This window comes from Protopterus annectens, chromosome 17.part0 (assembly GCF_019279795.1).
Source record: "Protopterus annectens isolate FY-2018-M chromosome 17.part0, PAN1.0, whole genome shotgun sequence".
NCBI lineage: Eukaryota > Metazoa > Chordata > Ceratodontiformes > Protopteridae > Protopterus > Protopterus annectens.
This window is the reverse complement of record NC_056751.1, coordinates 102,214,803-102,238,878: the sequence shown is the minus strand read 5'-3', so window position 1 is coordinate 102,238,878 and position 24,076 is coordinate 102,214,803. Positions and strand designations below refer to the sequence as shown.

At 40.1% G+C, this 24,076-nt stretch overlaps 1 protein-coding gene across 1 annotated transcript in view; it reads right to left on the bottom strand.

Moving 5' to 3' along the window:
- WRN (WRN RecQ like helicase) overlaps window positions 1–24,076 on the bottom strand; it is a 2,579,924-nt gene that overhangs the window by 1,661,776 nt on the left and 894,072 nt on the right. The window contains 1 exon segment of the mRNA XM_044059154.1: window positions 9,935–10,122. Within this exon segment, the coding sequence (XP_043915089.1) occupies window positions 9,935–10,122 (188 nt within the window).

The window sequence follows — 24,076 nt, the reverse complement described above, 5'->3', positions numbered from 1 at the left end:
AATACAGGTGGAGATGAATTTAAATGAAAATTGGTAAAGTTGGAAATAAAAATTATAATGAATTTAAGGACTTTATACACAAGGGGGTTAAATTTAGAAATTAATTGGGATGTGTAATATCCATGTTGGTTTATTTAATTAATTTATTAATAATTTATTGTCTATGTCATGTTAAAGGAGGTCAGAAAATTATGAAAATGAAATCAAATGCATAGAAACACAAAGTTGTGAGTGGTAGTATGTATAAAAGAGGTAATGATATGAAAAAGTATTGAATGAAAGGTAAAGTAATTGTTGATGAAACATGGTGTTATGAATGCAAAAATATCAAGTACAGTGAGATTAGTATTTATTAAGACATATCATAGGCAGGAATCATTATGAAAATATGTATTGAAAATAATGTATAAAAATAATGTATAATGAAACTGTATATTATATTGAATTATGTATGCTTTATATTGCATGTATTGGTATTTATTGGGAGTACACCTTTAAGGTTTGGGTAGTAGCTGTTGACACCTGGAATTACTTGAATTAATTAGCACAGTAATTAAAGGGATATAAAAACAGGCTGCTAAAACTGTATGAAGTTATTGCTTAGAAGGCTGATGGAGCCGAGGTACCAGAATGAGATGAAATAAAGAAATTGCAACTACAGCGGTGCTTCAAGTTTATTTGCGGAGAATTCCTGTGTTCCCTTTGGGGAACAGTTGGAGTGTTTTTTTCACTAAAATCACTTTGCTGATAGGTTTACCAAACCTTGCAGTGGAAAAGGAAATGAATAGCTGGTCATATTTTTCTTATGTCTTTCATTCTGTGAAGATAAGAGTAATTGTCAATATCCAACAAATTACACAGTATTCACCTTTGTCAGAAAAATTTGGAAAGAATATTGGTAAATTAATAGTCTGACTGATATTAGACACTGACACTACCTTCGGTAGAAAGGTGAGGTTTGTCCATAAGGAAACTCTGTCTTTATGAAAAATAACAGGCCGCAATGGTGCAATGGTTAGCGTTGTCGCCTCACAGCAAGAGGTTCTCTGGTTTGATTCTCGGCTGGAGCACCTTCTGTGTGAAGTCTGCATGTCCTCCCTGCAGTTGAGGGAGACTGGAGGTACCAAAAGTGCCTGTCTGTAGCTCATTTGCGCCACCGAAAAGCTTGAACGTGATTTTAACATTTGAAAATGCACTGTGTAAACAAATTGAAAAAATGTATGGTCAGTGTGTAAAAAACTTTTAAAATGTGGAATTTAAGTAGGGAACAAAGGCTAACACAAACAGCTATGCAGTGTCGCTCACAAGTATGTGTTCATGCAAGCAAACAAGGGAGGGAATTGGGTTATTTTAAATAAAAAAAAAAAAAAAAAAAAGAGAGTATGATGACATGGTCTTAGAACTGTTATCTGATAAGACCTATAAAAAAATACCCTCCAGTCCATTGAAGGAATTCAACGAAGGCTTGATGGAAATACTTGAGAGAGGTGAAAGACTTGGATTTTTTGATGGTAGGGATGTTAAAAAAATGTATTTAAAGGATCCAAAGGATGCTAGGTTTTTTGCAATCCCCAAACTTCATAAATCTATGACGAAACCCCCAGGGAAACCAATAATGTCGGGGTAGGGACGTATCTGCAAAACCTAGGCATTTTTTGGATTCCCAGTTAAAGACATACCTTCCAAAAATCCAGTCATATATTAAGAATACATCACATGTTAGAATGTATGAATCAAATACAGTGGAAATTTTGAGTATTATTTTGCATGTATTGACATAAAATCCTTGTATACAAATATTAGAATCGAAAAAGGTTTGGAAGCAGTTTTAACACTAGAATCATGGGGGAGGGGCCTACAAACTCTTATATTTGTAAACTTGGAATATGCTTTAACGCATAACTACACTGTATTTAAAGAAGTATATTTGCAGTTGGAAGGGACAGTGATGGGGGCAGCATTTGCTCCCTCATATGCAATACTTTTCATGTCATATTTTGAAAATCTGCATATTTATCCAACACAATTTATGAGGAACAGAGTGGTTATATTTAAATGCTTTATAGACAATTAGATTTCTGTATGCAAAGGGGAACTGTGTGAATTTGAGGGCTTCATGAACACACCAAGTCAGAATGCATTTGGGTTGGAGTTCACATATAGAGTGAACAGGAAGAACATATAATTTTTGGATGCAGAGTTTTATGTGGATAACAGGGGAAATTTACAGTATAGACCTTTTCATAAGATAACTGCTGCAGAGAAATTTTTGGAGGCAAGTAGTGCACATCCCTTACACTTAATGAGATTGCTACTTTATGGAGAATTTAAGAGAACTTTAACCAACACTTCTGATAAGGAGGAGTTGGAAAAAGAATATGTTTTGGTGAAGAACAAATTGCTTAAGAGGGGGTATAGAGAGATTGACATACAGGCAGCTCTAGACAAACTAAGGGGAAACACAAAAAAGAGAGATAGGACAAGGTACTCTAGAAGCTTTCAGGAGAATCTAGGAAAAAACAGAGTACAGTGGAAGCAGATCCAATATTTTTTATGACCAAATTCTCTCCTCTGTCGAAAATATTGAAAAATCTTGTGGATAATTTGAGGGCAGTAATCAGTAGGGCTGAAACAGTGGGGAACTTATTCCCAAGAAAACCAAGTTTCTCTTATGGCGGTTTCAGAAATTTAAAGTTATTAAAATCAAGGATTGAAGACACAAAGGGGAGTAGGAAGGGCGTCTTTCCTTGTGGAGCATGCAAAATATGCAGTAAGATGAGAAATGTGGATGGTTGGAGAATAAATGGGAAAAGATTTTGGATTAAAGATGAATTCAGGTGCGACTCCTGTGGTGTAGTCTACATTATTGGATGTGGATGTACACCCAAGGAAGTGGTATGTGGGGCAAACCAAAAGAAAGGTGAAATTGAGAATTTTAGAACACTTGGGTGATATAAGAAACAGGAGAATGGAGAGCCCAGTGGCTGAGCATTTTTGCATGGCTCACAGGGAAAACACGGACGTTTTTTCTTTAGTATATTGGCAACCCTATGGGTGTAAGAATACAGGTGGAGATGAATTTAAATGAAAATTGGTAAAGTTGGAAATAAAAATTATAATGAATTTAGGGACTTTATACACAAGGGGGTTAAATTTAGAAATTAATTGGGATGTGTAATATCCATGTTGGTTTATTTAATTAATTTATTAATAATTTATTGTCTATGTCATGTTAAAGGAGGTCAGAAAATTATGAAAATGAAATCAAATGCATAGAAACACAAAGTTGTGAGTGGTAGTATGTATAAAAGAGGTAATGATATGAAAAAGTATTGAATGAAAGGTAAAGTAATTGTTGATGAAACATGGTGTTATGAATGCAAAAATATCAAGTACAGTGATTAGTATTTATTAAGACTTATCATAGGCAGGAATCATTATGAAAATATGTATTGAAAATAATGTATAAAAATAATGTATAATGAAACTGTATATTATATTGAATTATGTATGCTTTATATTGCATGTATTGGTATTTATTGGGAGTACACCTTTAAGGTTTGGGTAGTAGCTGTTGACACCTGGAATTACTTGAATTAATTAGCACAGTAATTAAAGGGATATAAAAACAGGCTGCTAAAACTGTATGAAGTTATTGCTTAGAAGGCTGATGGAGCCAAGGTACCAGAATGAGATGAAATAAAGAAATTGCAACTACAGCGGTGCTTCAAGTTTATTTGCGGAGAATTCCTGTGTTCCCTTTGGGGAACAGGAGTGTTTTTTTCACTAAAATCACTTTGCTGATAGGTTTACCAAACCTTGCACTGGAAAAGGAAATGAATAGCTGGTCATATTTTTCTTATGTCTTTCATTCTGTGAAGATAAGAGTAATTGTCAATATCCAACAAATGTACACAGTATTCACCTTTGTCAGAAAAATTTGGAAAGAATATTGGTAAATTAATAGTCTGACTGATATTAGACACTGACACTACCTTCGGTAGAAAGGTGGGGTTTGTCCATAAGGAAACTCTGTCTTTATGAAAAATAACAGGCCGCAATGGTGCAATGGTTAGCGTTGTCGCCTCACAGCAAGAGGTTCTCTGGTTTGATTCTCGGCTGGAGCACCTTCTGTGTGAAGTCTGCATGTCCTCCCTGCAGTTGAGTGACGTTTAAAGACATACAGGTAGGTGCGTGCGTGAAGGGCTGGCACCTTGGCACCGTAAAAATCCACTGGCAATCTTTAGTGGACTAGAGTTCTGCTGTGGTGACCCCTAACCGGGAAAAGCCGAAAGACATAAGGTGGTCTAAATCATGAGGCTTGGAGTTCTGAAATCCTTCTAGTAAAGGTTATTGTCCCCACAAATAATGTTTTCCAAGATAAATACTTCAGATCACAATTTGCGGATGGTTCAAAGGGAGACTACACAATGGACTGTAACATTAGGTTAAGATCTCAAGGGCGAGTAGATCTTTAAAAGGAGGTTTCAACAACAGTGCTCCCTTTATAAATGACTTAAAAGTCTACGAGTGGCCAAAGAACATTTTTTCCAAACCATTATGGAAATCTGAAATTGCTGCAAGCTGTATTCTGATGGTAGATGGAAAAGGCTCCTGCACCGGAAAGAGAAGCTAAAAAACCAAATATATTTTCAATAGATGCGGAAAACACGTCAATATCCTTATCATAAGCCCAAACAGTAAATTTCTTCCACTTACTAGTGCACAGCTTATGGGTGGAAGGCTTAAGAAAAGCTAGGAGAATTTGGCATACCAGGGAAGAAAGGTTAACCCACAATTAATGGAACAGGAGGAACCATGCTGTCAGCTTGAGATTCAGGGTGTCTGGATGAACTAGTCCATCTGGATGTGACAGAAGGTCTGGAGCCGGGTCCAGAGTCCAAGGTCACTGAATCAGAAAAGGCCAAAGAAAGTGTAACTATATCTGTTAAGGCCAGTAAGGTGCAATGAGGATTACTTTGCTCTTTAGCCCGAGTGCTTTCTGTATGAATTTTGGAATTAGAGGTATGGGGGAATGGCATATAGTAGTCCGGGAGCAAAGTGTGGAGAAGAGCATCTTTTGGTGACTTCCCCAGAGGAGGAATCAGGGCAAAGTAGTTGCTGCACTTGTTGTTTAGGGGAGAAGCGAACAGGTTGCAACAAGGCTGGCACCATTGATGGAAAATCTTTTCTGTTACCTGTGAATTGAGAGACCGCTCATGACGCTGGAGAATACATCTGCTCAGTTTGTCTGCTGTCACACTGGAACCCACAGAATGTGTGTTGCTATCAGAAGGCAGTTGGAAGAGATCGCCCACTGCCACACTCTGAGAGCTTCTTGATAAAAGGGATAAGATTTGGTTTCTCCCTGTTTGCTGATGTACCAAACTAATGACATACTGTTTGTTTGAATTGCAACTGTTCCCACAGGCAGAAGTGTCTGTAAGGCTTACAACACTAAAAGCACTGCTCTTAGTTCCAGAACACTGATATTTACAAGTTGGCCTCTAGAGGGGACCAAGTGCCTTGGACAGTCTTGCCCAGAAAACACCCCATCCCCACCCCAACTGGGAGCATTCCGTGGTCACTACAGCCTTGGGTTCTGGAATCATGGAGCCGCCCAAGAGAAGTTCTTTAGGGGGTGAATCCTCCAAGCTAGATGTTTCCTGCAATGATTGGTGATCAAAATCTGGTCTGACAAGGGTTAGTATAACAGACCATTGAGATCAGCCATAATAGAATTCTCATGTGATAACTGGCTAGGGGAACTAGAGTTATTGTCGCTGTCATAAAACCTAGGGCCTGTAAAACTGGACAAGCAGGTGTTTTCTTGCTGTGAATTATTTTTTGAACCTGGCTATGATTTTTGAAGTTTCAATGCACTGCCTCTATAAACTCTAAAGTCAGAGGTGGAAACAGCTGAGATTTTTCATGGTTTATAGTTATTTCCTAGATATGAACAGGTGTTGAGAACATAATCCCTTGACTTTGTCAATCGATGCCTGGTCGGAGCAGTAATGAGTCAGTCGTGCAAATAAGGAAACACCTGGAATCCTTACAGTCTCAAATGAGCTGCTATTACTGCCATCAATTTGGTGAACACCAAGGCCTGTGTTGAAACCAAAAGGCAGTACCCTGAATTGATAATGACCGTTGCCCAGCCAGAAGCAGAGAAACTTTCTGAAGCACCTGTTCATTTTTATGTGGTAATACGCATCCTGTAGATCTATCGAGCACATCCAGTTGTCCTTTCCCAAGAAAAGGGAAGAATGGAATGCACAGTGACCATCTGGAATTTCATGTGTCAAACTGATTTGTACAACACACTGAGATCCAAAACTGGTTTCCAGTCCCCAGTCTTTTTTGGCACTAAAAAGAATACTGAGTAAACTCTGGCTCCTCTCTTTTGTCTGGGGGGACTTCTTGGATGACTGTTTTGTCAAGCAGTTTTTGAAATTCTGGAACTGCTGGTTCACTCTAACTGGGTGGAACATCAAGGAAGTTTTTGCATATGGGGGGAGGATGGGAAAAAGGTACGGTATAACCTCTGGAAATAATCCATTGCATTCAAGAATCGGTTATGTATAGCCAGGAGTTTAGGTGCAAGGATAACCATCCCCCAACTGCCTCCAGGGGAAGGCAATTGAGCTTCCCTTAAGGAACGTTGAAAGGGCTTAGTCAAAATAAGTCCATGAAGCCCTGGTTATGCAGACCACCTCTGCCACGTGGATGGCATCTTCCATTGTGGTTCCCCCCTCTGCCCCTGGGGGGACAGACTCCACATGTGTCCTGAAAAGGCCCTTGGGTCTTTTTGAACCAAATTTTTCCACCACTCCTCTGATTCCTGGAAAAGAATATTTGAGGAGTGGAAAAATGAACACCCATGGCAGAAAGGGTCAGATTCATTTGGAGCTTGGTAAAATGTGCTAAAAAGTTCAAAGACAGCACAGCAAAGGTCGATGACGCATAAACCCGCTTCCCAAACCTATCCATCACCCGAGACTCTCTGTTGGGAAGATGGCTAGTTGAACTCTCCTCTGCGAGTTCCTTTTTAGTGGAAGTTCCTTTTTAGTGGAAGTTGCTATGACCATGGCATCCACTGCTAAACCTTTAGCCCAAAATTGTTTATCCTCAAGGACTGATAAAATTTTCTTTTGGGGATGGGTTCAACGGTGTCAGGTGCCTTCCATGCCCACTGAGAGAAAAACTGAATGGGGTAGTCAGCAGGCAGAATCACCCGAGAGGTAGGTGGATGGATACCAAAAGGCTGCATATAAACTGATTCTTCTAAGGAAGGTTTTGGGACTTCCAGTCACCCTTCTGTTCCAAAATTTCAAGGATGTCTCCAAAGGAGACATCATGAGGGGGTGACCTCAGGTACCCTTCCCATTCATCAAAATCAGTGTCCTCAGTGACTGATTCCTGAAGGGAATCCAAGTGCTTCCTCTTGCACTTCTTCTGAGGAACCTCCTCAGGAGAATAGTCTGGTGAGGTATCAAAAGAAAACAGAATTTGTATTTGAGGTTCCTGTGGTTTTGGTACTCATTGTCCAAGTGGAGACACATGCCAAATAATGGAATGAAAGGAGGGTATTTGCTTCAAGGAGGAAGAAACCCACTGAGTGGATGTAATGGACAAATCCCTCTCCATTGCATCGAAGGCCAGTTCCCCCCGAAGAGGGGAAGGGAGCCCGGAACAGAGACAGACTCCCTCAGAACCATGGTCATTCCAGACTCCAACAAGACTGCCCCACGGGGTAGAAGCCAGAGCCAGGTTGAACAGAGCTAATGCTCTAAGGTGCAGGGATGTCTCTGAAAAAATTGGAGTCCACTCCTCCCCCTAAAGAGCCGACAGGGCAGATACAGCCTCAGAAGGTCTCCAGACCTGAAAGAACCAAAGAATTTAAGGTAATCACCGGTTCCGAAGGGAGGGAGATCTCAGGAACCGATTCAACTGGTGCTGGACAACTCGAAGCTGGGAACTTTGAAACCACAGAGGAGTAGCAGCAAAAGGTGTAAAAGGTAGTTCGGCACCCAAGCCTGCAGAGGTTGGGGCCAAAGTCCTATCAAACCTCTCGCCCACAGAATTTTATTCACCAGTCTCTCCACATAGGTTCATTAGGTAGGTAACTAGGCTATCTGCCCAAAGGCATTTATAAGCCTAGCCAGAATGTGTTGGATTTTGCCGCCCCCTTAGATTAGTTCCCTGTGCCTCTGTCCAGCAGAGCCACTGAAGTGCTCCCCGGGGTAAACTTAGTTTCCCATCCACTTGTCAAGGTTTCTCTTGAAGAGTGCTAGCGAGGAGCTCTGCCTAATGTAGACTGGAATCTTGTTCCAAAGCATGGGAAGTCTCTGGGACTGGAATCTGTCCCTCCAGCACGTCCTATTTATTGTTGTGGTGAGGTTTAGATCCCACATCCATTTCTGAAAGGCTTTTGGTGGAATGGAATGACATTACAGATGGCGATTTAGGCCCTTATAGGAAAACTTCAGGTAGGAGACCTACAAAGGGATCAAAAGAGGGGGAGGTAGGCTATCCTGGGCAAAATTTATTTTTGTAGTGTACCATCATGTTAGGGCCAAAGGAGGAGGTGCTGATGAAGAGCCAGAAGGTACTTTGTGTTGTGTTCAGAGTTTTGACATCAAATTTTCATAGTCCGGAATGATTGCCTGTGTCGGAGATTTTCTTGATACCAGAGATTTAGATCCTGATTCCTTCGGTTCTGATAAGGTTTTAGGAGCCAAGTATCTTGGTTTCTTAGGTGTCACTGCCGACGAAGTCAGTACTGACAAACTCCTCTTTTTGGTCTTCTCTATGGAGGAAGAGGAAGAAGGCGAAGAAATATCTGTCTTAATCTTTTCATGAGCAGATATAGCCTATCCAAAGGCGGACTGAATCAAGTCTTTCAAAATTACCTTATTTTTCCTCTCTACCAGGTCTCTGTGACTGAAGCCAAGGCAAATGCTACAATCCTCCTGCAAGTAGACAGGACCCAAACAATACACACACAATAAGTGCCAAATCCAAGACAGGAATCTTGTGGCCACACTTCTGGCATTTTTTAAAGCCAGGGGACCCTTAGACTTTTCAGCCATAACAAAATAAAGCACACACCACAGTCACACTAAGAGATATACAGACAGGCATTCAACAATTAGAAAAGGTTTAGGAAAGGTTTCTTTCTTTCTTTTCCTTTAAAAAAAATAAACTACCTACAATGATAGTAACAGTACACGAAGTGTACGAAAAGGAACCATCAGCATTGATAGTCAGGTATACACAAAAGTGCACATAAAGAAGAAAAACTGACTGTGTATGGAAAAGGCAAAAAACAAATATAAGGCTATAACACAGTCAAGAAGGAGAAAAGATAAAATAGAAATAAAAAGAAAATTTTGAAAATCAAGAAAGTTTACTTAGCTCTAGAGCTATGGCGAACGTGTTGGTCTTGAAAAGTGGCAAACGTGACCTGGGGTAACAGAGTGCGAGAGAGAGAGAGGGCTAGTGGGTAGAGGTGAAGCTCAAGAGTTTTTTTGGCTTGCGCAAGCTGTAGTAATGGCAGAGTCGGTTCCGATGTCGGAATCAAACCCACATTGTCAAGGATAAAATGAAAACTGACATCTGACTGAGTGTTTTATGCAGTTAATGCATTACATTATTGCATAAAAGCATTATGGGAAGGCATATATCCCTCACTTGCAGAACTGGAAAGAGATGCCAACTGCCGACTAAAGAAAATCCATCCATGGGACCCAGTCTCAATGTTATATCATGAAGATCAATAACACACCCACTGAAAACTGGCCTGTGTGTACATTCTGAATTGTATATAGCTATAGTTAAAATATTGCTTATTATGCAACTCTTTTTCCTTAAGCAAATACACAGAAGTCTAAGTCAAACTGCTTTAAAGAAAATATACACCCATACCTACCGATCCTTTTTAATAACGAACATCTGCAGGTCCCGAGAAATGTTTGATGACTTACGACAAACATCTAAAAATAAATTTGGCCTATCAAAGCTGGTACAGGTAATCTGAGGATTCTTCAAATGAAGACTCTTCACAATATCCTGTCGAACTGATGGGCTAGCTGTTGCAGTCAAGGCAATAATGGGAACCTGTTAAATTTTAAGTGAATTGTATTACTTGTTTTTGTCTAAACAATGCAGATTATTCATACATTGCTGAAAAAAATATTTGTAAAATGTTCTCCACTGTGTCATTTAAACATATTACTCAGATAAGTGGCAATTAACAGTGAAAATGAAATAAGACCAGCCTCTACAGCACTAGCAGCCTTAAACGAAAGTAAAAATAAAGCCTTAAAGTAACAGCTACTCCCTTTCCCAAATCATACCCTCATTTGAATGTGGATATAAAAACAGATATTTCTCAAAGCATGACACGAGATGAAACTGGGTCACATCTTCAACAGATACCTTGCAGTCTTTTCAGCAGTTTATTGCACAAGATGGCAAAACAAATGAAAAAAAAAATCTTAAAAAAACTTTAAAACTTAGAAAACAACTGCTAGATGTATGTCTGATAACATTCTTTAAAGACTGGTTGATGAAAGAATACAAACTGGAAAAGGCACTCAGAAAACCAAAAGGGAAGAAGCCCTATCCAAAGTTGAAAAGTAATCAGAAAAAAAACTGAAAGGTTAACATTAACCAAAATAATATCCAGATGCAAGTGAGCAGATACATTACACATCCTCATCTTTATCGGTACTTTTCCTTATTATTAATCCTGCAATATCTAGCTAAAAGCATGTCCAAGGTAAAAGCTTCACTTTCATTGCCACTGAGTTTATGTGGGCATCTCTCTCCAAGCTCTAAAGTCCTAAAAATGATTTTAGTTTGTCAAAGTGCTATTTGGATCAGTTTTCGACTGTGTTCCAAAGGTATATGAACATTATCAGAAAATACTGCAGAGACAAACAATGTCGCAACAAGTCTTAGATGACAGTAAGGTGATACACATTTATATCAGAAAGCTTCCAAGACTGGAAAGCCAGGTTCCCACATTTCAGTCAGTGCTCTTCAGGATTTTCAGTCTCTTATAGTTAACTGTCTGTAATAGCATTTCTCAAAAGGAAAGAAAAAAAAAAACAAATATGAAGTGCAAAAAAAAACTGCTACCAAGGAAGTATTCCTAGAAAAGATCAATTTTTTTAAACCCTCGTCCTTGTCCTCCTCAAATCTTGCCCAGTGACACCCCTTCTGTGTCCCACCAGGTCATTCATCCATTCCTCCAGTGGCAACAGTTAGTTGCCATATGGTTCACTCACTCCTATCTGGGGAAGCCCTATCAGGCTATCCATTACCCTGTGAGGTGAGACTTTGGCATCACAAAACAGACCGGATGCTGGCTGCATGGAGGTCTCTCCTTAACCCCTTCACACAACCAGCCTGTGGGGTTGTGACAGCTACCTGACTAGGGACAGAGACATGAGTACTCCCACAGGTGTTGACCTCTTCGCTCAGAAGTGCGAGTACTTCTGCAGCATGAGCCTGTAGAGTCATCTGTAGAATATAGTGAGCTCTACCCACCTCCCTCCACCCAGGCCCATGCAATCATATTTTTACAAGTCAAATCCCCCAGCATGTGCTGCTATTAAAACACTAGCCAACCAGGTCAGAGTCAAGGGCTCATCACTATACAACACAGAAATGGGTGAAGATGAAGTTATTTTTCTCCACATATCCCCAACGGACTGATTTGGTTGGTATGTCAGTTTCTATAAGAACTTAACCCATTTCACAGAAAAAGAAACAAAAGAAAGATGGATCACAAAGAAAGATGTTACATGAATAACCATCTTTTAACTCATGCTCCTACAATACATTTTAGCAAGCAAGTCCTTATTCCTAACAGAACATTCCCACTAACAGGAGAATCCAGTGGCATGAGTTGTTACAAATTTTAGTAGGACGGTCATCTCCCTATAATTTGCCGTCATAACTGTTGACAAAGAACACCAAAGCAGGCTCACTTCATCCTTCCTCAGTTCTTCCCAACACATTAAGCTACAGCCTGAAAAACAATGAGGAAGACCTAGAAGTACCATAATCCTTTGTATCCTCCAAAAGGAGAAGGGTAGGCATGTAAAGCCAATGGCTAACATACCCTTGAAAATAAGGAGTTATATTAGGTCCCTGCATCATAAAATGCTTTCTTTAGTGCAATTTGGTTAACATAGCCTTATTTATTTATATTAAATTTTATTGACTCCTATACATTAATATTTTCATACAACTTCCAAGTATTAGCATTCTGAGTTAGCAGTGTCAACAAACAACCAAACACATTAAAGATTTAAAGAAAAAGTACAGTTGTGTACACTTACCATAAATGTAGATGTTAGAGTGTATTCACTGTTGCAGTCCAAACCAATGGGTTATCCGGCTCCTGGTAGCCCTCAATCGGCCAGAAAACCAAAGGTAAGTAAATATTACGTCGGCTGTCGTCGGTTGTAAAGGACATCAGGACGTCCGATACAAAAGGAGGCAGCCGATGGCATTTCCTCAGTCTTTCTTGCCATAACAGTCAGAAACCCCCAGAAAACAAGGCTTAAACCAAAAGCACTTTTGGCAAATAATACCAAATTTAGCCTGTACCTTTGGAAAAGAGAACAGGAGAGGACAAAAAAAGGGGGAAGGAGGAAGGGAAACCAGGACTGTAACAGTGAATGCACTCAAACATCTACATTTATGGTAAGTGTACACAACCGTACTATGTTCGTGTTTCACTGTTGCAGTCCAAACCAATGGGTTGATTACCAAAGCCCAGAGAAAAGGGAGGAGGAACCAACAGAATCAAGGATTGGAAATAATGCCCTGCAGAACAGCAGTGGCAAACCCTGCCCTGGCTCTAGATAACAAAGGCAAATTATAATGCTTTGTGAAAGTGTGAACAGAAGACCATGTGGCAGCCTCCAAAATGTCTTTAGTAGGGACACCCCTTACAAAGCCTGCAGAAGTGGAAGCTGCTCTAGTTGAGTGGGCCCTATCCCCTTGAGGAGGAACCTTGCCATGAAAGGAGTAACAAAAAGTGATACAATGTGCAATCCATTTAGAAATAGTTTGCTTAGAAATAGCCTTGCCTGGGGCTCCAGGGGCAAAACTGACCAATAACTGTACTGATTTCTGAAGGTCTTTAGTCCTGTCCAGGTAAAACCGGAGCTCTGTGCACATTAAGAGAATGTAGGATCCTTTCACCTCTATTTCGAGGATTAGGAAAGAAGGTAGGAAGGTGTATGGACTGATTAAGAGTCAGGCTAGAAACCACCTTAGGCATAAAATGAGGGGTTGGTTCTTAGGCAGACCCTATCTGCATGGAAAATAAGAAAAGGCTCCACAGCCATCAAAGCTTGCAGCTCTGAAACCCACCTTGCTGAAGTTATAGCCAAGAGGAAGGCAGTCTTCCGAGAGAGAAACTTTAAATCTGCATTGGCAGCTGGCTCAAAAGGAGGAAATGTGAGTTTCTCAAACAAAATTAAGATACCAGGCTGGAGTGGGTGCCCTTCTGGGAGGTTTTAAGTTGCAAGCACCACTGAGAAACATTTTTATCAGGGGATGAGAGAAAATGGGTTGTTCAAAAGAACAATGAGCAGAAATGGCTGAAACATGGATCTTGATAGAGGAAAAAGAAAGACCACCCTGAAGCAAATCAGCCAGGTATTCCAGGATCAGAGGAAGGGTAGGCTGAGAAGATGATTCCCCCTCTAGCCTGCATCCAATGAGAGAATCTCTCCCATTTGCCAGTGTAGGACTTCCTAGTGCTAGGCCTCCTGGCCTCCCTCAGCACGTCAACCACCTGCTGGGAAAGGGAAGAAAAAAAAGGAGTTATACAATGAGCCATGCTGCCAAATGTAGAGACTGAAGATGAGGATGTAGAATGTTTCCCCCTTCCTGAAACAAAAGATCTGGCTTCAGAGGAAGTATTAGGAGGAAGTTGGGACAGACTGCAAAGCAGTGGATACCAATGTTATCTGGGCCAGTCCGGAGCTATGAGAATAGTCCTTGGTCGTTAGTCCCTGATCTTCAATAATACTCTGGGAAAATAAGGAAGAGGAGGGAAGGCATAAACTGACAGCAACGTCCAAGGGAAGGACAGAGCATCCACTCTCTCCAGGCTCTGCTGTGATGCTGTCTGGTGCAAAAAAGAGGTAGAAGATGGTTGTCTGGGGAGAAGAAAAGATCCACCTGCAGTGTGCCCCATCATTGAATGATGCTGTAAAAGACTGCCCTGTTCAACTATCACTCGTGAGGATCCAGGGTTGTCTGCTCAACTGGTTTGCCAAAACACTGAGCCTTCCTGGAAGAAATTGAGCTAGGAGATGCAGGCCCAGGGATGCTGCTATGGACCACAGATTCATGCTCTGCCTGCACAGGGGGTAAGAATGAGTCCCTCCCTGCTTGTTGATGTATCACATGACTGTGGTGTTGTCTGTTCTGATGAGCATGGTCCTTGGAGAAAGAAGATGCTTGAAAGCTAGTAAGGCCTGCTGAACTGCTATCAGCTCCTTTAGATTTATGAGCAGATGCATCTACTGGGCATTCCAACGTCCCTGTATACATCTGCCATCCAGGTGTGCTCCCCAGGCGTAGTCCGATGCATCTGTGGTAAGAACTTCAGTGACAGGAGGTGGGTGAAAAGGCATGCCTTTGTTTTGTAGACAGATTGTTGCCCACCATAGAAACTCTGTCTGCAGATATGGAAACAGAGGAATCATCATATCCAGGTCCTGTGTGTGATGACACCAAATGTTCTTGAGGTACCATTGCAATTTCCTCATATGCAGTCTTGCATATGGAATCATGAGAATGCAAGAGGCCATGTATCCCAGAGCTTGCAGGTATTTCCTTGCAGGGGAGCTGGGACAGGCTTGCCAAGTCCTTGAAGTAAACTGAAAGAGTTGTCTGCTTCTCCTGGGTGAGATGTATCATCTGGGCGGCTGTGTTCAGACTCGCTCCCAGGAATGTTATCTCCTTGGATGGCACCATTTTTGATTTTTCCTCGTCGAGAGTGTAACCCAGGAAAAGAGAAAAGTCTTTACAAATTCTAGATCCTTTAACAGCTGTTCCTAAGAATTTGCTCGACTCAGACAGTCATCCAAGTATGATAAATCTGAATTTTCTTCTGCCTGCAAAAAGCAATGACTGGAGCCAGGCACTTTGTGAAAACTTTGAGAGCAGTAGATAAGCCAAAGGGCAGCGCAGAGAATTGATAATATTGCTTGCCCACCCTGAAACAAAGGTATCGCCTGCAACTTTCCCTGATAGAGATGTGCAGATAAGCTTCTTTGAGATCTGAAGTTATGAGCCAGGAATCCTTTTCTAACATTGGCAGCAACTGATGCAGAGTGAGCATTTTGAACTTTGAAATTACCAAGAAAGAATTCAAAATGGACAGATCTAGGAGAGGACACCAGGTGCCTTCTTTTTTTGGAACTAGGAAAAGTCTGGAATAGAAATCCTGGCCTACCTGCTGAGCAGGAACGGATTCCACTGCTCCCAGAAGAAACGGACATTTGTTTTTCTACTTCTGCCCTTTGGTTTGGAGGAGCGTCCAGGAATCCTTTGAGAACTGGAAAGGTGTGGAAAGAAAACTTGTGGCCTAGGGATACAGATCTGAGTACGCATGTGTCGTCCATGATAGTGGCCCAGACATTTTCAAAAAGGGCCAACCTTCCCCCTAAAGGACTCTCCAGGCAGGCAAGATCAGGCAGAAGTTGGATAAAGTCATTGAGAGTGTTTTGATTGAGATGCAGGCTTAGAACTTCCCACCTTGGAAGTGGAAGCCTGCCAACGCTTAGACCTTTGAGGGGTAGCCACCTGCCCCCTAGAAGAGTTGTAACCTCTAGTCCTTGAACAGTTCTGTCTGCTGGTGTCAGGAAATGTCCAACTCTTAGAAAGGTAATTCCTGATAAAGCGAGGCGGTTGAACTTGCAGAAAATCCTTAACAGTTTGCATAGACTTGGCCTTATCCTCCCATCTTCTTGAGCACTTCCTCTACTTTGCTGCCAAAAAGGTACATCTAACAGCTTAGCCTTGACAGGCTCTGGAAGGGGCTGTTCCTGAGCCAATCATGTCTTCTAATAACAGATCCAGTAGCTGTAGCCCTGCAGGAGGCTTCTAGAATGTCAAAACCACAATATAAAGAATGTTTAGTGACAAGACTGGCAGAATTCAGCAAATCCTTTATATCCTTATTCTCTGCCAAAAGAGGCACACTTGCTATCCTAGACTTAATAGCCTCCAAGGTGTACTGCTGGTACTTCAACGTATGAAAAAGACAATTAGTAGACCTAGTAGCAAAAGTGGCAGAGGTATAAACTTTTTTACCCCACCTACCTAGGTTCCTAGATTCCCTGTCAGAAGGAACAGGATTTTTAGTAACAGTGGCCTTAACTCCTTTAGGGCCTTGAGAAATAACTTCAGGATCAGCCAACTGATTCCTGAAAAGAAACAGATGAGAATCAGTGACCCTATAGTACCTATCAGGTTTCCTGGGAGCAGGAGGAACCAAATTTGGAGTAAAAGAATTCTCCAGAAAAACATCATCAACCACTTCCAACACTGGGGGAATAGCCAGAGGCTTATGCTGAGGTAAATCCAAAAACTCCCTAATCCTTTTCTTAGATTGGGGATAGTCCTGACTTTCCCATTTAAAATGCTCCCTGAGAGTACTCAAAGTATCACCAAAAGAGAAATCCTCTGGGGGAGAAGCAGAAGGGATGGACTCCTCTGCATCTGAATCCTCAAAAGTAGAAAAAGCCTGAGACACTTCCTCTTCATCAGCAGAAATGCTAGAAGAATCAGAGCCAGAAAAAGACAAAGCCTCAGGAAAAACATCTCTGCTCCTTTTAGAAGGAAGAGGCTGTGAACCTCTAATAAGAGTCAAATGATCATTAGCTATTTTAACCATCTGGGATTGAGGGGAACGAGAAGAAACTGGAGGCTGCTTTTTCACAGGCTTACGACTGGAAGATTTACCTGCAAATCTAAAGGACTCGGGAAGCCTGGCAACCACCAAAGTCACATTAGAGTAAGTCAGTAAGAGCTTGCTGTCTGAACAAAGAACGGAGGCGGACACCGGCATCAGCTTAGCCGCTCCGGATCCAACCGAAGAGGCGACAGGCAAGAGGTCAGAAGGCGAAATGGAGGCTGGGGGACTCTGAAATGGTCTCAACCAAGGCCTGTGGTTGAAAATCCGTGGTCTGCAGAGGCTGCAAAGGCGTCTCACTGGCTACCGCATGACTGACTACCATCCAAACATCATCCGAGGACTTAACCTTCTGAAGCCTGTCACAGTCCTTATCCTTATGTTTCTTGGGTATATCTGAAGCCTGAAGACCAGTGGACGCCATACCGACAAACTTAGGCCAAACTCCAAAATGTTTAGCTAAAAGCTTAACCCGACGACGAATAGTATGCGCATTAAAGGAGGCACAGTGATCACAATTAGGAATGTCGTGGTCAAGGCCTAAACAAATACAATGGGAAAGAAAATCTCTATGGGGAATCTGCTTTCCACAGGTAAGACAATTATTAACCTTTTCTGACATTCGTTAAGGCAAGAAAAGAGGATCCCCAATGGGGTACTTAGCTGTAGTTGACTTCAACTTTGTAGTCAGAAACAAAAAAGGTAAAATGTCGACTGGTACTCTTGCAAGAAATGCATCTGCTTCGGGCTCCATGGCAAGGAAGACTGAGGAAGTGACGTTTGCTGCCTCCTTTTGTATCTGACGTCCTGACGTCCTTTACAACCAACAGCCATCAATATTTTCTTACATTTGGTATTCTGGCCGATCGAGGACTACTAGGAGCCGGATAACCCATTGGTTAGGACTGCAACAGTGAAACACGATGAACATCTGCTGTTGCACTTTCTCAAACACAGTACTTCTTCAGTTGGACGGAGGGTTGGGTATACCTCTCAACCATGCCTGACTCTGGATCAAAATTAAACCTCATAATTCGTACTAAAACTGGTAACTTGTGGAGAAAAGGTGGTGGATTGTATCCAATAAATAATGACAATAATTAGTTATAGACTTCATTTGCTTCCAAAACTGCATGTTACGTTACATTCTCTTATTCTGTCCGCTCCTGATATTGACAGCAATAATATTTTAAAAAGTGTTCCATATTACTTCTGAATTTGTCCATGACTCTTGATGCAAGAGTTATTGGAGTGTATGGATGTTGTTTGCTCAGCACTAAGCAGTCACTATCTGGCTTTGCAAGCCAAGTGTGCATTTGTGAGATGTAAGATGGGCTACTTAAAATGGACACCTGATAAGCACAGAGTAGGTATAATTGCTATGGCTATCTGTAGAGGAAAATGACTAGCTGCTTGCAGTTGTTTGCTTATTATTCTGCACTCACGACATCAGTTCTGTGAATGGAAGCAAAGTAAAGCCTATAACTTTGTTGTTCACAGTAAAACAAAAATTGCTAAAAACAATGGCTGCTAATGGAAATGCTTACAGAAATAATATTCAACCACTTGAACAAATCTTTTAATAAAGAAGCAATTTGAGCATTTTTGCCCCTATACAATAAAACCAGGACTTCATCAGAGATAAACATATTAAAGCATCATTTCCTTTTATACTTAACAGGAAATATTGAAATACTTAAAACAAAGCAACACCACCTTGATAACCCTCTTCATTAAACAACTATTAACATAGTTGTGATTCTTAAAAAAAATTCAAAAATTCATTAACAACTTTGTCTCACAAACTTGGTGCAAAGCAGTAGCACTTGCATTTCAGAACAGCAGCCAACACCATGGACCCCCAGCAATTACAGAACCATCAGCCTGATGAGCCTCATTTGCAAGTCCATGGCACAGATCATAACAGACCTGATAAACCAGGATATAAAAAAATCTTTAAGGACAGATCTTGTTTAATGAATTCCGTGAATTTTTTTGGAGGGCAATGCAAGTGGTGAGCAATGGTCACGTTGTCCCATACAACACACCTTGACCTTACCCAAGGCATTCGATAGCATACAACATAACATGAACAAGATAAATGTGCTCTAAACTGATCCCTATGTAGTTAGATAAAAAGTTCATTAGCTGAGTGACAGAACTCACACTATGAAGGTAGCACTCACAGAGTATGAAAGTGACCACTGGGGTACCACAGGAATCTGGGCTAGGACCTCTAGTATTTGGCATATACTTCCTCTGATCTCCAAATCAGAGACTGGAAACTTTGGTTAACCAACCAAGTTTGTGGGTGATTTTAAACTGAGTGCTATATTTAAATCCCTTTTCTGATTATGTAAACTCTACAAAGTGAATGTGCACATGTTAATAGCCAGTGCTCTGAAATTAGACAAACTAAATGCTAAAAAATGCAATATTGTTTTATTTGGAAGCAAACCTTCCACTTAGCTTACAGCAGAGAAAATACCTTACTCCAAATTGAAGATATCATGAGAAACCTTCCAACATAGGTAATTCCCTCTCCTTTCAATATAATGTTGCAACAATGGTCAGGAAATCCTTTGGTCTGTCACAGTATTTCCTCTAGATCCAAAGAACTTCTTATTCCTCAGTTCTGCACTGATCAGACACATTACCAAATTCAATACCTCCTTTGGGATGGATATTACTGAACATATCAAGTAGTTGGAAACATCCCAAAGGTTCCTAACAAACAAAAAAAAGATGACCATGGGCCTAGACGACCTGAGCTACCGAGAGAGGCTGGAAGCCTTGTTCCTGCATTCGGTATCCAATCTGTACCTCACATTCCAGGCCATTAGGAATCTGCCAATCCAAACCTTATTTTTTTCCTACAAATCAAACAGCCAGTGAATATCAGAAACATACATTTCTGCCAGCTTCAGCAAATGAACAAATCATGGTGGAGAGAGAGAGAGATTTGTCAAGCAACAACAACTACTTTTCTGCAACAAACTTAGCTCAGCAGATCAACCAATGTGGCACACTATCTTCTTTTAAAAAGGAATTATACAAATAAATGGATCTTTACTAACTCTACCTTGGTATGACTGACCTATCACACTCTTTTAAAAAGGAGATATGGTGTAAGGCTGGGTTACTGGCGAGGCATAAATGGCCATGTAACCCAGTTCCCTTATATATTCCATAATTTGATGGAGATGCTTTTGGTCATGGTGGGTCTTTATGTACATCAAGCATATATCAACCAAGATACCAGATATGGAAGAATATGAAAAAATGAAAACTAAGGCATTTATTTGGGATAACAAAAGGGAATGTGTGCAATGGGAAAAAACAATGCTGACAAAGAAATACAGCGGTTTGAGGCTTTCATATTTGGAAGCACAGTATAAGACCACACAACTATGATTTATATATCTAATTAAGGATATGGACTATATGCCAAAACAGAAGCCAATAATGAGTATAGTGCCTTTGAGCTAACAGGATGATACATGGGCATTTGGGCAGATCAAGGAATATAAAGAACAATATGTGCAGACTTATAAATGTGAAAGGATAAAGCAAGTCTTTATGTCAAAGGAAGTTAGAATGTCATGAGCATTTGGAGAAGTTAAAATAAAGAACAATGATTTTGGGAGCAGATGATAAAAGGAGTTGGTGTTATGGTGGAAGACAGATATAACGTCCTGACTATGGTTCGATTAGCAGCTTGAGCAAATGGAGAAGGAGGGATGGAAGGATGTTCGTTGATGAAACTCCCTAAGGGCAGCCAAACAGGGGAGCCGCCCTCGGATATGTGTCAATGAGAGCAGGCATGGGGGGGGGGGGGTCAGGGAAATAGGTTGGTCATATATAATCAAATCCAACAGTTATACATGGCTATTTCCAGGACAGTATATGCACAGACCAATACCACTGCCAGATTACTTCAAATGTCCAGTATAAACATCCAAAAAGACACAGCATATTCCTTTTTTTTTTTTTTTTGGGGGGGGTAATGTGCTTAATGTGCATCTTTTTTCACATGTTAGAAAAAGTCAACAACTTACTCCAGCTAACATTTCAAGGATTTTTGATACTGGGAAAGTGATCGCTTGTACTAGTGAATGGTTAATATATTTAGTTACATATGGTTATTCTGCATTTTATGTAGGAAAAATTTAACAACAAATTACAACTAAAATTTATAAACATTTGAGCAATATAAAATGCCAATGGATATCCAATGCATTATATAGCTATCAGAACAAACATCCTACTGTTTTTCATTTTATGGGCATTGATAGAATCATGCCCATGACAAATAAATTTAGTTTGCAAAGGTTGCTATCAGATAAGGAAGAATTCCAGATTGTTATCCTTAAAGCACTATTCAGTCAAAGATTAAATGATTGTTCTTAAAATTTTACATTAATTTGACACAGTTTATGGTAAAATTCATTGGAATATTTGATAGCATGAATTGAGAGCCTATCCTTTAAATGTTATGAATGTTTTACTGTTACCAGAATATTTAATTGTTATAAAAAGTTTTGACATTATTTGTACTGAAGGAGGTTTGGTTTTGCACCAAAGCCCACATACATGATATACCCCTTGCATGCAACAATAAACAGGATTTTTACATGAATACAATGTGTCTTTTTTGAATGCTTATGCTGGACATTTGAAACTATATTAGTTCTGTATACAAGCCCTCAGGGTTAAAAGATTGACTGCAAACCCTTCAGGACTCCCTTCGGTTTCTCGACAGTCCTGGTTTAAATATGGTAAATTGGCATTCAGAGTGAAATGGAGTGCTGGTAGATGCAGAGTAGCACATCTGGAATGTCTGTCAGAATGACGATGAAAAGCGTGGAAGTGATAAAAGGAGATGAGTCAATAAAATGACAAAGCTAGACAAATGTTGTGGTTGTTGAAATCAGATCAAGTTGCATATCCACATCTAACATTTAGAGTTCAAGAAGATATGCAGAGATGAGAAAAAGTCATTTTGTTAAACCACAAACAGTAGATTTTATAATTCATTCAAGAACAGAAATAGCTAACCAGAAGAGAGTAATAAGCAGAGCAAGTCAAGGCAGTACAAACATTAAAATAACACTGACTGAAGGGTTAAATAAATACATCACAGATGGAAAGCACTGGGATACATGTCAAATCTAGGTATGCAACTAACTCAAGAAAATGTTGAATTTTTCATAGATGTTTACAAAAATATTTCTATACCCTAGGAGACTTGAAAAAATGCTCTCACAGACAAGAGTCATATACTGGAGATGTGATGGTTTAGAAAGATGTTACTGAAGGTTTAGCATCAAACTGTTGAAATACATCCATGTGAGTTGTTCAGAATGCAGAACTTAAATGTTGAAATTTGAAATTCTCCTCCCTAATGTCTAACATGGTAAAATTGGAGTTTGACATTTGATATTTACGGGAGTTTTTCCCCAAAACCCATTTGCCATCCAGGACGTAGAACAGGAATAGAGTTTTGGCATTGTAGATTTGGTAAAATAACTTTAAGACATTACAAAACCTTGAAATCAGCATTTTGAACAAATGTTTGTCAGATGCACTTCAACCATTTAATGTTAACCGTTCCTGAAATCATATATTCTTGGAAATGTAAGAAGTTGCCTCAATACAAAAATGACGACCAATATGTCAAGTCTTCTTCTTAGAAGGGAATTTAAACTCAGTATAGAAATATGCTGAGTTGATGTAAAATATTATGCACTGCAGAAGTAAAATTGTTGCTGTACTTAGGACTGGAAATGGCTAAGAAAGCTACAATTAGAAAATGGAAACCAAAACAAACCATCAATAAGAAAGGTGAAAAATAATTACAGAGATTAAAAATATTAGAGATCAGAAAGGGAACTTCATAATAAAATGTGGGCTGTATGGAACATTGTATTGGAATTTGATCTTGATGAGGACACTGACATTGTAAAAATACCCAAGTTCTGTATCTATTTAATAAAGCAGACTCCAACACAAGATAAAAAAGTCGTTAAAGACTTGTAGCAGAGTAATATGGTGCATTAAGTAATATGGTGACAAATTAATTATTGATTTCAGATTAGGTTGTAAATATTTAAATCTGTGTGCTTAACTGTGTCTAATGAGCAATGCTAAATCAAACATGGAATTAAGACAGACTAGAATAATTTTGATACCTGGATTTGAATGCTTAACACATGGCAAGTTATAACTGAATTTAAGAACTAATTGCCTGACATAAAGCTACTTAACTTAGTATTGTATAAACATAAAATTATAAAATAGCTGTATCCGCAATCTGTGCCAAAACAGAAAGTGTACCACGCATGGGGATGGCACAGTATATAACAAGAAAAATGCTATTAATAAATATTAACATTGCACAAAAAATGTTCCAACCCATGACAGGTTTCTTACTGTGTAGTTTCAAATAGGGAATCTCTCTAAAAACTTACTCCCAGCTGTTTTATTGACTTTCTATGCACAAACACATGGGAAATCCAACCAGCTGATAGATGAACCCTCAAATGAATAATGGCAGACCAGATTTAAGTAAAGAGAATGTTTGTTTGTTTGTGTCTTTCGGCTTTTCCCGGTTAGGGGTCGCCACAGCGGAACTCCGGTCCGCTAATGATTGGCAGTAGATTTTTACTTGCAATAATTAAGGAAAATCCAACTAGCTGATAGATGAACCCTCAAATGAATAATGTCAGACCAGATTTAAGTAATGAGAATAATTAAGGATACCTGCCACTGGACATCAGAACTGATAAAAGATCATTTACAGGGAAATTAGATCTCGCCGAAACTGCTATTGTCAGGGTATTTTACTTTGTAATTCTGGTATTGGAATCTGTTATTGTTTACTTGATAGCTTAGTCAGTCTGGCGGTGTAGCGGCAGAAAGCCCTGACCACTACCCAGGTAACCAAGATTTGACTAGTTGCTCAGGCAACTGATGGTACCACCAGGGAGGATGGATGCATCTTAGCCTAGGGAGGTGTTTCCTGACTAGCTATGCCTGCTGCACTGGTGCTGAGGCATGAAAATCTCAGGGCACAAAATGCAGGGGCCTGTGTATGAAGAAACTTTTAGTTATGTACTT